Here is a 16,894-nt window from a genome sequence, read left to right on the forward strand (position 1 = left end):
ATGGAGCCTCAGCTGGGTCCCTGCTGGCCTTGCAGCAGTGTCCAGTGGGTCTGTCCTGTCATTGAGCTGGGCCATATGCTTCTAGGTGGGCGTGGACTCTGTGTGTCCATCACATGGGGACCACTTGTTTGGTGTATTTTAGCTCAGCTGGGACCTCCAGGTAGCCACCCTGCCCAGGCCCCGCCTACAGCTCTCCCTGATAAGAGCTGCCTTATGTCACTTTTAGAGTCGACCTCTGGAATGCCAGCAACTTGAAGTTTGGAGATGAGTTTCTGGGAGAGCTGAGGATCCCACTCCGAGTCCTGCGCCAGTCTAGCTGCTATAAGGCCTGGTAAGGAGCAGCATTGGCCAGAGAGATGCCCATCAGTGGGGCCACCTCCAGGTAGCAGAGCAAAGAGGCTTGAGGCCACCAGTCACTCTTCTGGTGCCTGCCTGCTGTCATGCTGTGATATGCCTGGCTCTGGGGTGCTGATGAGCAGGTAGCCCATGGTCACCGAGTACTGTGGGCCATGATGGTGAGAGCCCTGAAGCAAAGAGCGGGAGATGGGTGAAAGGGTTCCTCCATCTGTGAGATAGCTCTGGGGCGACCTACCAGGGGTGACAGCTGGCAGGGCATAGCAGACAAAGTCCATGCCTCATGGCAGGCTCTGCCCAGGGCTGCATTCACACCTTCCTCTACATCCTTTGCTGAGTGCAGTAGGCAGGACCATGTGATGGGGGGTTCCACTTCTTGCATCTAGCCATGGGGACATCTCTGCAGCTGTACCCTGGTATTCTGTTTTCTCTAGGGAGTCATGTTTTGGGTTCAGAGTGGCCTCTGTTTGTTTAGGCCACGGCTTCCCTGACAGACACACAGCACATCCAACAGCTCCAGTGTTCTGTGATCATGCTCATGGCACTTTCCTTTTGCTGGGAGGGTGTGGGATATGTGACAGCATGGGCCCCAGTCAAATGCAGTTCTCTGCTTGTGCTGAGCCCTTGGTTGTGCAGCCCACAGACAGCCCTTGAGGACCCAGGTGGCCAAGTGCCTCAGGCACAAGTGCTGACCATTTGAGGTTGCACACTGCCTGACTAGTACTGTCAGAGCATTGTGGTTCCAGGGTGACTGTCCTGGGTAGATCAAAGATTGAAAAGTAGCCATCAGAGAACACGGCCCCAGGGACAGTGTGCCCAGGTGGGTGGTCTGGCCTATCAGCACAAGGTCACCTTTCCCTCTGACATCAAAAGCCACCCCACACCAATTTCAGATAATTCAATTCTGTTCTGCTCTTTGCATCCTTTCTGACCCCTGTGTGCATCTCCCAGCAGACTCTTCCCTGTCCCTCTGCCACCTCTGCTCCTCATCAGCCCGATAGTAAACTGCCCTGGGCATACTCCAGGTGACCAGATCCTGTGACCCTGGCCACCTGCCTCAGACGCCGACATGTGACCATCCCAACAGAGGCCACTGGGCTGCCTGGAGAGGTTAGCCCACCCCACTGAAGGGACCCTGCCCCAGCCTGCCGTCTTCCATGTCCTTCCCTCACAGGTACTTCCTCCAGCCCCGGGACAGCAGCAGTAAGAGCCCAAAGCCAGATGACCTGGGGTCTCTGAGACTGAATGTGGTATACACCGAAGACCATGTGTTTTCCTCCAACTATTATAGCCCTCTACGGGAGCTGCTGCTGAAGTCTGCAGATGTGGAGGTATTTGTCTGAGCTGGATGGCCTGTGTTCAGCTGCAAAACCTCTGGGTATGGGTGACCCACCCTAGTCTATCTGCACAGCCAACCCCCAGAAGACTTGCCACCTCCCCTGAGACCTCACCCCCTGAGGCCCTGCCCCTTGCCTAGTCCTGCCTACCTGCCTGGCTCAGCACCCTTTGGCCCCTCCCAGTGGGTGGTTTTCCCATGCACCAGGCCTGGCCCTTCACACCTAGGTGGCTTGGCTCCCTTTGCTGTGGAGTTAGCACACTGGGAACCTGGCGGTGCTGGGAACCTCCCAGTTGCCTTGGGTGTGGCCCTAGCCAGGGGTCCCTGGGCTCATGGGCCTTGTGCTGCCAGGATTGGGGCTGGGGTAGGAGGCAGAGGTGTTTACATGAGCTTAAGTGACTTGTGTGTATTTCTGTCTCCACGGCATGAGGTGGGGGGTCAGGGTCCCTGGGGATGACCTGACTGCCACCATGGTGACTGGCCCTGTCCCTGTCCCCAGCCTGTCTCGGCGTCAGCAGCCCACATCCTGGGCGAGGTGTGCAGGGAGAAGCAGGAGGCAGCGGTGCCACTGGTGCGGCTCCTCTTGCATGCGGGCAGGGTGGTGCCCTTCATCTGTGCCATTGCCAGTGCCGAGGTGCAGAGGACCCAGTGAGTGCCTGGCCAAGGTGGGTGGGGGGCTCCCTGTGCATGTAGTCAGTTTTCTTTCAGGCACATTTGTGGACTTTATCAAAAGCCCCATTTCTCTTGGAAACCCTGAGTGGGAGGGGTGAGCAGGGACTCAGGGACAGTAACGTCCACACTGAAGGTACCTCAGGTTTCCCTTTGAGAGACATGCACAGTCCAGGGCTACAAATGGGCCCTATTTCCTCAGGACCTAGAAGGCATAGGAGGGCCTATGTGCTGGCCATTCAACCTCTGCTCCTCAGCACTTCAGAGGGGCAAGGTGACAGGATGGAAGGGCCAGTATGTGTCTGGAATCAGTTGGTAACATGGGTGCTATTGCACCTGCCCCTGTTGATCTGGAGCTCATGCTGTGGGCAGTGCCTTGAATGCCTCCCTGGCCTGGGCTCCTGGTGAAGCTGCCAAAGCAGACCCATCTAAGCCCTTGTCTCCATGTCCCAGAACTGAATGCTCAGGGTCAGGCTCTGCTCCCACAAGAGCTTTGGCATCACAGGGAGACAAATGCCCCCAAAACTTTTTCTCAGGGACCCCAACACCATTTTCCGTGGAAACTCGCTAACGTCCAAGTGCATTGACGAGACGATGAAACTGGCGGGTATGCACTACCTACATGTCACCCTGAAGCCCGCCATCGAGGAGGTGGGTCGCCAGCCAGCTGAGCTGCCTCTAGGGGTGGGGTGCAGACTCCATGAGGGTGGGCCAGGGAGCAGACACCATTTTGTTAGCTTTTGTGGAGAGGATGTTCTATGTATATTCCAGAATCTTCCTTGTTTTGTCAAATAAAAAATATTTGAGAAAATCTATCATTCAGCTAAACACAGAAGGACACCCCACAAAAACCTGGCTCTTCCCAGGGACACCATCTTTCTCCACATGCTCCCCTGAGCCTGGCAGCTACATGATGTCCACTACTGCAGGCCTGGAGCCTTGTCCCTGCCCAGGGCACTGGCTGCCAGCACACTCTGACCACATACTTCTCTTTCATATGGCCCAGTGCTCCTCACCAGACCCCTTGTCACGATGTTGTGTCAGGCATTATTCCCCAGAATAGTTTCATAAAAACCATGCCCTTTCCAAATGCTATATAAAATAGCATTCTGATTTATCTGTAGGCAAAGTCATTGTAGCACCTTGAAGTGAAAATATTAGCAAATCTCAGGAAGCCTGGTCCCTCATGAACTAACATGGGTCACTCTCTAAGAAGGTCCCATGTGTCTGGTAGCAGCAAGGGCTGCATGCCCTACCTGGTATTTTTGCTGTTGACATCTCACTTGTCTGTCGGGTACTGTGGGGTGGGTACCAGGGTGTCTCCCACATAGCTGGGTCATGGGCCAGTTGCCGCCCCAATGTGGTACCTGCTCGGTGCTGGCGGCTGGGCGCAGGGGAGCTCCACAGCAGTTTTTTGAACAGACCACTGCCCCCTACTCCTGCCTGGCCCCAGAGCTTTCCTCACAGAGCCTGTTTTAAATGCTGCCTCCAGATATGCCAGAGCCACAAGTCTTGTGAGATCGACCCTGTGAAGTTAAAAGATGGTGAAAACCTCGAAAACAACATGGTAAGAGAGGTTTTTACCAACAGCCCTTGTAGGGGCTTTTCAGCCTGAGGCTGTGTGGAGGCTGTTCAGTCCTGGATCGGTGGGGGGAGTGCTGGGCCAGATGTGGCCTGCACGGCCGTTAGCCCGTCATCTTCTGCCTCCTTGGAGAGGTAGACACCTCAGTCTGCTCATGGAACTGTGTTCTGTTCTCTATTTTTTCTCTCTTTTTTTTGACACAGAGTCTCACTATGTCACTTTCAGTAAAGTGCCATGGTGTCACAGCTCATAGCAACCTCAAACTCTTGGGCTCAAGAGATTCTCTTGTCTCAGCCTCTTGAGTAGCTAAGACTACAGGTGCTTGCCACAACACCCAGCTATTTTTAGAGACAGGGTCTCGCTTTTGCTCAGGTTTGTGTCAAACCAGTGAGCTCAGGCCATCCACCTGCCTTGGCCTCTCAGAGTGCTGGGATTACAGGTGTGAGCCACCACTCCCAGCAAAATTCCCTGATGTTTAACTTCCTCCCAGCATTTTAGTTTTCTTTTTTATGATTTCCTCGTGCAGATCACATGGTGTTTGGTCCTACCTTTAAATAAAAGAACAATTCTTGCCCCTGTGGAAGGGTTTTCTAGTGAATTTCATTCTACACTTATTAGTGGGTCAAGGAGAGGGACCCTCTGTGGTTCTGCAGACACCAGAGAGTAATATTTATACTACATAAATTATTATATCTCCTCAGTACTGTTTGAAAGGAAGGTTAGATTTTTATAAACATCAGGTAAATATATCTTTTGCTCCCATGGCTTCCCTGAGTTGTCCTTGACCCCAGGAGACTCCCTCTCTCCCTTGGATGTGGCCCTGGCAGCCAGCACTGTGGCCCAGGGAGAGCCTGGGTCCCAGGCCCCTGGTGGGTCCTCCTGTGCCCGTTGCAGGAGAACCTGAGACAGTACGTGGACCGCATCTTCCATGCCATCACCACATCTGGGGTCAGCTGCCCAACCGTCATGTGTGACATCTTCTTTTCCCTCCGAGAGGCAGCTGCCAAGCGCTTCCAAGGTGAGTGTTCTGTGGACCTGCTTGTGCTGCTAAGAAATAACTGCAGTTCCCTTCATCACCCTGGGAACTCCCACCCTCTGCCCAACCACCCAGCAGCTGTAGGATGGTGCTTGTCAGACCAGAGCTCAACATTGGGTTTTATGGGGTCCATGCCCATGACCAGTGTACCCAGTTCATGACTGCACCTGGCTCCTAACCCAGGCCCAAGAAGCCAGGCCTCTTGCAGCTGAGCACAGCAGGTGTGGGCCGTGTCTTAAACTCCACCCAGTGTGTTTTCATGGAGAATCTGATGCCTTTGGGTACGGGTTTCACTGTGTGACCATCTGGAGCCAGATGACTCTTGTGACTTGGAGCCCTGCTCTTAAGCCCTGCAATTCCTTGGGCAGGACAGGCCAGGGCAGGTCGGACAGCAGGTCTGAAGCTTCTCTCCTCAGAGGCACAGACTTTGCCTACCTCTTTCCTGCTCCTTCCTGCTCCTCCCTTCTTTGGGGAGCCTATAAATGGCTGAGGTGTGTCCTGCTGGCACTGCAACAGCTGCAGAAGCCTCCAGAGCAGCCCATGGGCTCAGTGGACAGGACATCCTGTCCTCAGAGGGAGCTGGCTCCCCCTGTGGCCAGGTGCCAGGCCCACTGTGAAATGGGAGAGAATGAGTCAGCTCTGTCCTCCCTCCCCAGAGGTGAGCAAACCCCCAGGAGGAAGTCCCCACCACAAGGGCCTGGCAAGTGAGGTTATGTCTGTGACAGTCCAGCTACCAAGGGTGGCCATGCAGTGTGGGCAGAGAAGAGACAGAGAGGTACAGATAGAAGGAGACAGAAAGAGAGAGAGAGAAACAGACATAGAGACAGGGAAAGAAACAGAAAGAGACAGAGATAGAGACAGACACAGAGTTAGAGACAAAGAAGAAAAGACAAACAGAGAGAGTGGCACAGAGATGGAGACGTAAAGAGAGGCAGACACTGGACTATAGTCCATCCTTCATGGTGAGTGCCTTGGGTGGGCTAGGACATAGGTGACAAGGCCCACAGGGCTGCCATCCCTGCTGTGGAAACAGCCATTCTCTCCCTGGGTGTAGATGACGTGGATGTGAGGTTCACTGCCGTGAGCAGCTTCATCTTCCTGAGGTTCTTCGCTCCAGCCATTCTCTCCCCCAACCTCTTCCAGCTCACGCCTCACCACACGGTAAGATAGAGCCAGCGCAGGGACTAGCAAGTCCTGGTGACGATCTAGCCCTGACCAACTAGCCCTGGTGACCAGCAAGTCCTGGTAACCAGCTAGCCCTGGTGTCCATCTAGCCCTGGTAACCAGCTAGTCCTGGTGTCCATCTAGCCCTGGTAACTATTTAGTCCTGGAGTCCATCTAGTCCTGCTGACCAACTAGTCCTGGTGACCATCTAGCCCTTGTGACCAGCAAGTCCTGGTGATCCAAAGTTCTGATGACCAGCTAGCCCTGGTGATCAGAAGTCCTGGTGACCCTGGTAGACTGTCTGGGTGCCTCCCAGTCTTAGTGCTATGCAGCTGTGGGGTACAGGGTCAGGGTGGATATGTCTGGTCCCTGCGCCGCCACCTATATCTACTCTCATCACTACATGTGGGAGGGATCATTTTGTTAAAAGCATAGTAGGATGATGTCTGCAGCATTTTAGCTGTGGGTCATTATGTTTTCCCTCCTCGTGGAAAGGGGAGTATCTGCAGTGTCTGTGTCCTCATGCCGTCACCCAGTCAGTTAGCAGACATCCACCTGGCACCTGCTGTGTGCCTGCTGCCTGCTGGCTTCTGGGACAAAGCATTTGTGGAGTGGACATCCTGTGCGGGTAATATATAGTGACAGGCTGATGGCAGAGGTGGAAGAAGAGCCCATTCTTCATTGGTTTTCTATTAAACCTTCCAAACTGCATGAAGGCAGAGTGTGAAGCTAGCACAAGAGCCTGGGAGGTGCAGGACCCCCATGCAACATTTCTGACTTCAAGATGCTGCTCTGGCACGTTGGCTTCGGTGTTCCCGCAGCAGCTCTGGTCCATCACAGGGACATGGCTCATGAGTCTGGAGGCAGCTCCTGAGGCGGCCACTGACAGACCCTCCCTGTCTCGAGCCATAGCCCCTGTTAGGGGTGATGTTCATTTTGTTCCCTGTGACTCTGGGATCAATCACTACATTTCTACAAAACTGGAACAAAACTCACTTTTCTCTTTCCCTGCTTTCCCTGCTTCAACAGGACCCACAGACATCTAGGACCCTGACCCTTATTTCAAAGACCATTCAGACTCTCGGCAGCTTATCTAAGTCAAAGTCGGTAAGTCTTTTATTCTCTTCATTTTTTCCTTTTAAGAACACATGGATTTCTTTCTCTGTGTAAATAGTGAGGATAAAGAATAATAATAAAAGCTGGACTCACATGCCCACCAACCAGCTTAAGAAACAGAATGTTCTATCACCATCCGGGTGCCTCTTTGCCCTCCAGAACTAAAATTCTTTGCATTTTTGAGAGCCTGCAGCACATTGCTCACTACGGGGGCAGCTATACTCTGACCTCTGACCACGGCTGTGATGGTGGCTGAGCCTTAGTCAGTGCACATCACGAATGGGCCAGCTCCTGCATGTCCCCGTGGCAGTAAGCTAGGTGGCCTCCCTACTTGGGCATCAAGGACGTTTGTGCTGAAGGGAGTAGGGGGTGGACTTGGGTGTCCAGCAGCCTTGGTTGCCTTTTTGGCAGCCACTGCAGTTGCCCTGGGTTGTCACCTTAGCCTGGGCCAGGGTTCCCAAGGGTCTGCCCTAGGCTTCCTATTCCCCAGAGCACTCCTCTGTGAGACTGTCTCATCAGCAGAGTCCCAGTGGGGCTTCTGCAAGCAGAGGAGGCTTACAGGTTGCTCCTTGAGGTTCCGTTTGGAAAGGGCTAGAGGGTGATCTGCATAGCCCCTCCCAGCTCTCCATCCTCAGAGCTTTGTGGGCCTCGGAGGGATTCAGGGTCCCACCCTGAGAAGTGCGTGGCTTCCTTGGGGAGCCTCAGTTTCCCCAAAGCAGTCCATGAAAGGCACTCATGTGCACAGGCAGGCAGGGTGCTGATGGCCGCCCCCAGCCATCCCAGACTGTAGGCTGGGCGCCACATGAATAGGGCCCCCTTGCCGGTCCAGGGCCTGCACCCAGCCCACTACATTTTATACCAGGAAACTGCCCCATGAAAGCCACAGAAGTTGGAGCCATTCCCAGTCTAGTGGCTTTGCTCAGGGTGGCCCTTCACCTCCCAGGAGCCCCCAGCCCCTAGTATCTTGTGACAGCCCTGCCGGGAGACATGCAGTCACTGTACTTCAGCTTATACCCAGAACCCAGGCTGCCTGTAGGCTCCCAGCTGTTCACCCGGCAGTTTCTGGTCTCCAGTTGCTTAATTATTAGTCTTGGCTCCTCCAAGTTCCAGCCTCTGGCCTTTTTAGGGTCAGGCTACATGAGCTGAGGCACTTCTAGGCCTTCATCATGTGAACCATTTCATTTTAGGCCAGTTTTAAGGAGTCGTACATGGCTACGTTCTATGAATTCTTCAATGAGCAAAAATATGCGGATGCCGTGAAAAACGTGAGTGATCACATCCATGACTATTAATTGCCATCTCCACTCGTGTCATGCCTAGGTCCCAAGAAACAACCTTGCTCCTTTTAAGTCAAAGTGAAATTGGTCTAACACAAAACTGACCTATAGTAAGTCAAACATTTCAGTGCATTTGGTCTATTCACAACCCCTGCCCAGCCCTGTCACCTTCTCTATGCCCTGAGTTGCTTTGGCTCTTTGAAGTGACTACCCCTCACCCCCTGTGGACCCTTCACACTGGTGTCTGGGCCCCTTCGTCCAAGCTGCCTGTGAGGCACCTGCGTGTGTCATGGCCATGCCCACCCACTCCCAGACTCAGGGCCACAGCCATGGCAATGGGCTGGGTTTCAGTGCTCTGCTTCACTCTGCGGTTCGAACAGCCCTGAGTGTTTCCATCATAAATCACAGAAGCCACAGACTCTGAGGAGAGGAAGGCTTGGTGTTCAGAGCAGCTGTTAGCAGAGGCCAGGAGTCCGAGCAAGTCAGTGAGGCCCCCTACCCACCCACACTGGGTGCCCAGCGGCCTTGCATGGACTGGGATGTGCCAGATCTGACTCCCCTGGAGAGACCTATGCAGCTCATCTGTGGGCTGCAGGTGGATTTCAGGTGTTACCTGAATTCCAGCCTCATGCCTGGTGCCTTGCATCTGAGTCAGTGCAGTGGCTGGCACATGGAGGCCAGTCCCAGCCCCACAGTCCTTACAGAAGGATCCCTTCCCCGAGTTCTTCTCTGCACGTTGGTGTCCAAGGAGGGAGAACCGAGACTGTCATGTGTGAGGAGATGGTACCTGGGCGGCTGTTGCTAATGGTTGGATTACTTTCCCACCTCAGTTTCTGGATCTGATTTCATCCTCGGGAAGAAGAGACCCTAAAAGCATAGAGCAGCCTATCCTGCTCAAAGAGGGGTAAGCTAGCAGCCCCTGGGCTGGAGGGGACACATGGGAGTGGTGAACCAGCACACACTAGACTGAGGGAACATGCAGGAGGAGTAAGCCAGTGCTCACAGGGCCAGAGGGGATGTGCAGGAGGGCTTCTGCCCCTTGAGGTACAGTGGCCGCAGCTCAGGGCAGCTGACCCTTTCTGTCTGTCAACCCAGGGCCAGGGGCTGTGGCTGGAGCAGCGTGGCTTCCCCTGTCCATTCCTCACATGGGTGGGGCTTGTAGAGTAGTGGGGTGTCTGGGGATGCTACTGGGTCACCCCATGCTGGAGGCCCCCACATATGGCCTGGCCACACCTACATCTTAGCAGGTCCCTTCTCCCTGTACTTCTCAGAGATCTTCTTGCAGGAAGCCAGAGTAGCAGAGCAGTCTTGGGAACCTGGGCCCTAGGCCTTCAGCCCTGTTCCTCCCCAGCAGATGTGACCACCGGTGTCTCCACCCTTGGCCTCCAGGGGGCCCTGGAGTGTTGGAACACACCTCTTTCTTTACCCAGCTGTCGGGTCAGCCTGGTTCTGCCAACCTGTCCTGGGGCCTGGTTACGGCTCTGCCCTGCCTGGCTCAGCTCATAACCCGGAATAACATGGTGCTCTCAGCTGCTCTTGCCCCTTACATTGAGAGGCTGCTTAGAGACAGTGTTAAAGACAGGTGACAAGTTCTAGGTGTGACCAGTAGTACAGGGCTTGGCATCCCTTGGCCCCCAGAACCCAGATGAAGCTGGGTTCTTTTCAGTGGCTGCATTATGCTCAACTCATGCCAGGACTGTGGTCCACTGAGACCTTCAAGTTTCCAGCCCCTGAATCAAGGCTTCTCTCACTATACCTTGAGCCTGTAGTGTCCCCAAACAGAGTATTTGCCCTGCAGTGTCGTCTCCGGGACTTGGGTCTGTTGTTGCACCCTTGGTGACGCTTTTCATCTTGCAGTGTCTGTGCCTGAGCTGAGGAGGGTTGCCCTCAGCTCAGGTGCTCTGAGTGTTATCTGCCAGGACACAGAACCAGGAGACGGCTGCAGTTAGCAGGCGTCTGCAGAGTTGAATAAACCACACTTCCAGGCACAGATATACTTGGTTTTCAGGCTGAGGCTTTCTGCACTGCTTGGCAGTGTTTGGTCCTAAGAAAGCCAGCCCGGTAAGTGAGGCTGGACCGATCTTGCAGTGAGTGGGTCCTCGAGCTTCCTCCAGGAGGAACCACATCTTGTCCCTGCTCAGGACCACAGGACCCTGCTGTAGAACATGCCAGCAGATCCTAGAAAGTACACAAAGTATTGTTCATTTAACCCCCTGAGAAAATTGCTTTTTACTTAAAAGCCTATAGCCAAAACCATTTATGATAAGATTTTCTACCCTTTAATTTATTGGTCCAGGATCTTTTGCAAAGCATTATCTAACCCTCATAGATGTTGGCACTGTGGAGCTCTAAATACCTTCCTGGTCTGCTGCAGAACCTGCTCTGAGTGAGCCAGCAGGAGCTCATGGCTGTCCACTGCCCTTCACTGCCAGCTCCCATGTGTGTGGATCTCTGGGAGCCTGTGGTGTCATGGGTCATCGGTGTGCTCTCTGTGGCCATGCTCTTGGGCAACTTTGTTCCTTCCAATACGGTTCTCTGGCCCACATTTTGTAAAATCTCCCCAGTTGCGGTTCCTTTATTCACTATCCATGTTCATGAGCTCTAAACCCAGGTATGTGCCTTGTCTGTCTGGGCTGTCACCTTCCCCACCTGGCACCTCTGCATGGCCCGTCTGGCCTTGTTTCCTCCTCTCTGCCATACACTCTGCCTGCCTGTTTTCTCCTGCTCCTCAGCTGCTGGTCCTGGCAAAGGACTCCACACTGATGATGATGACAGCTGAGTTTCGTAGTGCCCAGTGGGCTCTTCCTATACATGGGAGGAACTTTTGGAAATACCGCTGGTCTCTGCCTCTCATGTCCTTGATGGACATGGCCTCATGGACCCTCTGTTCACACAGAAGGGCTGGCCTTGAGGGAGACAGGTTCTTTGAGGGCACTGGAGCATGACCTCACCACACCAGGTGTGGGTTCAGTTCCCGCCGAGGCCCTGTGCTGCTGAGGCACATCCTCTGCAAGCACCTCGGGTTCCTGCTGCTTGACCTATGGAGGAAAGTCCCATGTGGGAAGTGGTGGGGTGGAGGTCTAATAAGCCCTGCTGTCATTACCAACTCGTGATTTGGAGTTAACACAGAAGAATGGCTGCACTTGTTAAAGGATAGGCATCTGCCCTTCAGCATTTTAATCTAGTCACTTGGGAAGTAAAATGCTGGGATATGGAAATCCACTGACTGTCTCAAGTGTGGAAGCAGGGATTTATGTTGGATTTGCCATGGGGGAGGGTTGGGGTGATGTGTTGGAGCTAGAGGACAGTCGCTGACCATGTGCTTTTTATACCAGGTTCATGATTAAGAGAGCACAAGGAAGAAAACGCTTTGGGATGAAGAATTTTAAAAAAAGATGGTTTCGCCTGACTAACCATGAGTTCACCTACCAGAAAAGCAAAGGTAACGAGAACAGTCTTTCTAGCTCACATGGCTTCACACAGTCTCATTCCTGCCTCTGTGGGGTGGACATCTGCTTTTCTGACGTGGGACGGTCCAGGAGGGAAGGAAGGTCCCCTCAGGCAGCAGGCCCTCTGCTGCCTGGATGGGTATCTGCTGCCCAGACATGTGGGAAACTGCCTGCAGGACCAGGAGTGCAGAGCAGACTAAGGTATGAGTCCTGCCCGTCTGGATCTTCTGGTCTCCTGGTCATAACAGTGTCCCAGCCCATTGTCCTTAGCTGGACCGTGTCCACTCCACTGTGTCCTTCCCGCCCACCCTCCTCTTGGCTTCACAGGCCAGCACTGTGACCCCAGTATCTTGTGAGTAAACAGGGCTTTGGGGTATGAGGGCTGTGCTGACCTGGCAGGCTCTGCTCAGTAAGAGGGTCCATAACCCATACAAGTATGGCCTGTTCTCTGTCCACTGCTGTGCATGTTCAGGGGGCAGCCAGGGCAGCAGCTCCGATATAGGGACCAGACTCGCAGCAGCATTTTGACTTCTTGGCCATCTTGCCCCAGGATAGGAGAGCCGAGCCCTGCCTCCTGCCTAGAGCCTGCCATTCCCATGGCTAGCAGGAGCGGAGGCTGCTCCTCACATCCTCTCTCCATGGCAGGAGACCAGCCCCTCTGCAGCATCCCCATCGAGAATATCCTGGCCGTGGAGAAGCTGGAGGAACAGTCCTTCCGTATGAAAAATGTGAGTGGGCAGCCCTGCCCCTAGTCTGCTCTGGGTGGCCCTCACACTGCCATGCTTCTGGGGTCTGCACATCACCTGGGTATTCATAGGCACTGCCTGGGGTCTCTGGGCTGGGTGTAACCTGCCAGAGCAGGGCCCAAGCTTCTTTTACTGCCTCCCTGGCTATTTGGTGAGGCCCAGGGCCCTTTGCTCACAGAGCCCAGAGCAGGCTGGCACCATTGGACTTCTTCTCACAGCTGGTTTATTTTATTGTGATTTTGAACTTACAGAGAAGTGTTTTCTAAGGACTCCTAGGGCCCCTGTGTGTTCAGGAAACAGGAGCCACTTGCTGGCAGGGCTCCAGCTGGGTGTGCGTTGTCCAAATCTGGCCTGGGAATCATAGTCTGTGGTCCTCCTACCCCAAAGAGGGGCTGTGGGCAGAGTCTGTCCCATGTCCGGCAGCGAGTTTCAAAGCCAGGCTCCAGGATGAGCCCCAGCAGGGAGGCCCTGCCGGTGATTGGACACTAAAATTGGCTTAGGGGCCTCACTTGCTTCAGACCACTGTGTACTCACTAGGCTGTGGGCCTGTGATGTTCAGCATGAAATTCTACTGTCTGTCTTACCACTGTGAGGGCTGTCACAGTGTCTCCCCAGGGCCTGATCTAGGAAGATTCTTAGAAATCTCAGCTTTGTCCCTAGGAGATTCCCACAGCCCAGCACAGGCTTCAGGGATGTGAGTGGCAACTCACTGTGGCCCTTGTCTGGAGGCATCTGTCCCCTCCACAGCCTTGGCGACAGGCTGAGTGACCCCTGCAGCTGTCTGGGAAACTCTGGGCTCTTCAGGACTGTCTGTCCCCATCTGACACTCACGTTCATGCCCTGTTTCTCCTATTTATATTTCTCTGTTCCTGACTTTCCAAGTGTTTTCTGTGTTCGCTGTTTCAATAGAGGATTTTGTATAAGTCACTGGAGGCTTTTTAGAGCAAAGTGGGTCTGTGAGTGATACTTGATGAATAATAGTGAAAATGTGCAGTCCTCTGGCCTTAGCCTCAGAGCTGCTCCCTGGGGACAGGCACCCCAGCACACACCTCTCCCCAGCATGGCATCAGAGAGCTGTCCATGGGCCCAGTGCATAGGGGGGATGTTGTCCAGGAGAATGCATAACAGGCCCAGATGAAGTTTTGAAAAGGCCCCTGCTCGGGAAGGCATCTGGCTAGTGGGCCTCGTTCTTATCATCTGAGGGTGGGTCACTGGCCAGGCCCCTCTTTGGCCAGTTGCAGCCCTGAACAGGCCCCTGCAAGGTCTGAGATGGGGCACAAGTGTGTGCCGTGCAGGGTTACAGCTCTAGGCCTGTATGTGAGACTTCAGGAGTCCACCAAAGACATGGAGCTGGAGCTGCCCCCTCCAAGGAGGGGCCGTTCCCCTGTACCCTAACGAGAAGCCACCATCTCCCATCCAGCAGGACAGCATATGGCTCCTGGTGGCCCGCCTCCCTACCTACCCAATCTTCTGGGTACAGCCTGGCCTGTGCCAGGAGCTCTGGTCATCTATGACCTCAGGGTTTGTCCCTCCTGTCCTTCCTGCCCGGGCACCCTCAGCCCTGTCACTGTGCCTCATTTCCTCTCAGCTATTCTCCTGAGCATGGGGGACCATGCACTTAGTGCCCCAACCCCACGCAGCCCCTATTCTCTGTGGAGAAGACCTATTCTGTGTACTCACTTTTGTCTTTCTCATGGCTGGACATTCATGAGGGGCAGAACTGTGGGCCACACTGTCCCCAGGACCTAGGAGAGGCCTGGTACTCTGTAATGTCTGTCAAGTGGATAATACATGGCAACCTGTGTGGGCTCTAAGAGGCCTCATCAGGCCGTAACGTCAGCGGGAGGAGGAGGCAGCATCCCCAGGCAGTCAGGTGGGGCTGAGGCCTGAGAAGGGGGCTTGGAGCAGGAAGGTGGGTGGGACCAGCTCTGAAGCCCCTCATGTGCAGCCTATCCTTGATCACAAGACGGGAAGATGTATGTGTGTAACTTCCATGGTCAACTTCAGGGGTCTGTGGGGCCAGTGTGTCCACCTTTGTACTTTTGTGGAAACCTGAGGTCCAGGATAGGCCACTGCCAGGAGCCTAGCTGAGTCACCAAGCCTCCCCCGACACCCCTCTGACAAGCTACAGGGTGGCAGAAAGCCCCTTGCTCCCTGCCTGGCCTCCCCCAGTGCTCCCAGATGCCTGCCCCAAGCTTGCTGGCACCCTGAGCGCTCTGCACCCTCAGATGTTCCAGGTGGTACAGCCGGAGCGCACCCTCTACATCCAGGCCAGCAACTGTGTGGAGGCCAAGGACTGGGTTGATGTCCTCAGCAAGGTCAGCCATTGCAACCGACAGCGGCTCACTGTCTACCACCCCTCCGCCTATCTGAATGGTCACTGGCTATGCTGCAGGGCCTCCTCGGACATGGCCGTGGGCTGTTCACCCTGCACTGGGTAGGTGTGGCCCCCATGCAGCTGTGTGCAGCCACTAGGCTTTTCCCTGCAGGGAGGTCCATCTGCAGGTTTGGGTAGTGTGGACCTGCTTGCCAGTGTGCTCCAGCTGGGCTATTCTCTGTGCCTGAGTGTCCTCCACTCCAGGAGCACCTAGGTTTGAGCCTGAGACTCCTCCTAAGCCCCTGCTAGGGCCAGGGCTATCCTGGGGGGCAGGGTGAGGGGGCAGAGAAGGCCCTAGGCATGGTGTCATCCTGTTTCTCTGAGAGGAGCCCAAAGGACCCGCCCTGGCAGGGGTCTTTTGCACAGATGCCCCCTTTGAGCCCCATCTGCTGCCCTGCACACCCTACCTATGGAACAGAGTCAGCAGTTCTGCTCCCTGCTGGGATGTGCTCATGAGACCTGTGCCCATGTGGGTGATAGCCACCTGTTACTGTGGCACAGTGATGCCATGGGTGGCCAATGCCCATCTCCCTCAGTCCCCTGAGCACTGGTGGGCAGGACTGGAAACCCAGCTTCACAGATGTGGCCTTGAGTCAGCCAGAGTGGGAGCCTGCAGGCCTGCAGGGCAGGGCACGCCCAGGAGGCTTTGCTTCTCCCCAGGGAAAACCAATCTGCTCTGTGTGCTGCCCATGCAGACCTGTGGGCCCTAAAAGGCATCTAGACATCCACAGCAGCCCGGGGCCTCTGTTAGCTCATCCAGGCCACAGACACATTTTAGTGTCAGTCTCTCCATCTTCTCTCTTTAGTGATTTGAAAAGCTAGCATCATGATAGAAAGCATTATGTAAATAAGAGTTTTTACTTTTCTCTTCTCTCTGTGTCTGGTTAGGGACCTCCCAGCTGACATCCACCTGGACATTGACGGGGACCGGGAGATGGAGCGTGTGTACTCTCTCTTCCACTCCTACATGGGCAAGCTGGAGAAGATGCAAGGTGGGCCCACTGGTGGGTGACACTACAGTCCAGGGGATGCCGGGCATGGTCAGGGCATGGGGTGTTCTGCAGGGGCAGAGACCGTCCTCTGAGCCTCTGGAGCCCTGTGAGCTGCATGCAGTGTCTTTGTAGTGCTGGCAAATGGGGAAGCTTCCTGCAGGTTTGGCAGCTATGTGGAAAAGTTACTTTGATAACAGGTTCCATAGTTTTTAGATGGACTATAACTTTTGCAACCAAAGTCACACTGCCAAATTCTTTAGAAGACCCTGATATAACTTTTCCTGCTTCCAGATGTACGTGCTTGTGTGCATGTGTGTATCGAATATATGCACAGCTTAATCATCCTTGACATTTCATTGTTTTATGGAATTTAACAAAAACAAACTAGGTAAGACAGATTACTTGACATGGGAATAGCACATGGAGGTCTGTACTTCAGGAGAGGCAGAGGCAAGAGAACCCAGCAGGAGGGAAATGGCTGTGTATGTCTGTGCCAGGTCTAGGGGATCTTGATTGCTTTGGAGATGCTCTGACAGGGCCCTGAGCCTCCTCAGAATGGAAACAGGGCAGAGGTGCTGGGCGTAAGCCTGTGAGCTGGGTCAGTCCTTTCCTACTCTAGCCCAGAAATATCAGATATACTGAACATGAGGATATCCCATGAGCCCTGCTTGGGTGTGCACAGGTACCAGTGCATACATGCACAGCCACATATATGTGTGCGCACATAGCCAGCCATATGTGTGCACAGTCCACACACCCCTGCCTGCACACATGCATGGACACATGTGCATATGAA

The 16,894-nt window shown here is 54.3% G+C and overlaps 1 protein-coding gene across 1 annotated transcript in view; it reads left to right on the plus strand.

The window, feature by feature from the left end:
• RASA3 (RAS p21 protein activator 3) overlaps positions 1 to 16,894 on the plus strand; it is a 111,604-nt gene that overhangs the window by 89,102 nt on the left and 5,608 nt on the right. Inside the window, exons 9-22 of the mRNA XM_003799977.3 lie at positions 227 to 331; positions 1,529 to 1,685; positions 2,190 to 2,338; positions 2,896 to 3,010; positions 3,852 to 3,926; positions 4,836 to 4,959; positions 6,032 to 6,138; positions 7,171 to 7,248; positions 8,445 to 8,522; positions 9,365 to 9,438; positions 11,870 to 11,976; positions 12,629 to 12,711; positions 14,958 to 15,166; positions 15,995 to 16,098. Of these exons, the coding sequence (XP_003800025.1) occupies positions 227 to 331; positions 1,529 to 1,685; positions 2,190 to 2,338; positions 2,896 to 3,010; positions 3,852 to 3,926; positions 4,836 to 4,959; positions 6,032 to 6,138; positions 7,171 to 7,248; positions 8,445 to 8,522; positions 9,365 to 9,438; positions 11,870 to 11,976; positions 12,629 to 12,711; positions 14,958 to 15,166; positions 15,995 to 16,098 (1,565 nt within the window). The remainder of the gene's footprint in view (positions 1 to 226; positions 332 to 1,528; positions 1,686 to 2,189; positions 2,339 to 2,895; positions 3,011 to 3,851; positions 3,927 to 4,835; positions 4,960 to 6,031; positions 6,139 to 7,170; positions 7,249 to 8,444; positions 8,523 to 9,364; positions 9,439 to 11,869; positions 11,977 to 12,628; positions 12,712 to 14,957; positions 15,167 to 15,994; positions 16,099 to 16,894) is intronic.

The sequence above is a fragment of the Otolemur garnettii genome, unplaced genomic scaffold, assembly GCF_000181295.1.
Source record: "Otolemur garnettii isolate 467f Iridium unplaced genomic scaffold, OtoGar3 scaffold00161, whole genome shotgun sequence".
Lineage (NCBI taxonomy): Eukaryota > Metazoa > Chordata > Mammalia > Primates > Galagidae > Otolemur > Otolemur garnettii.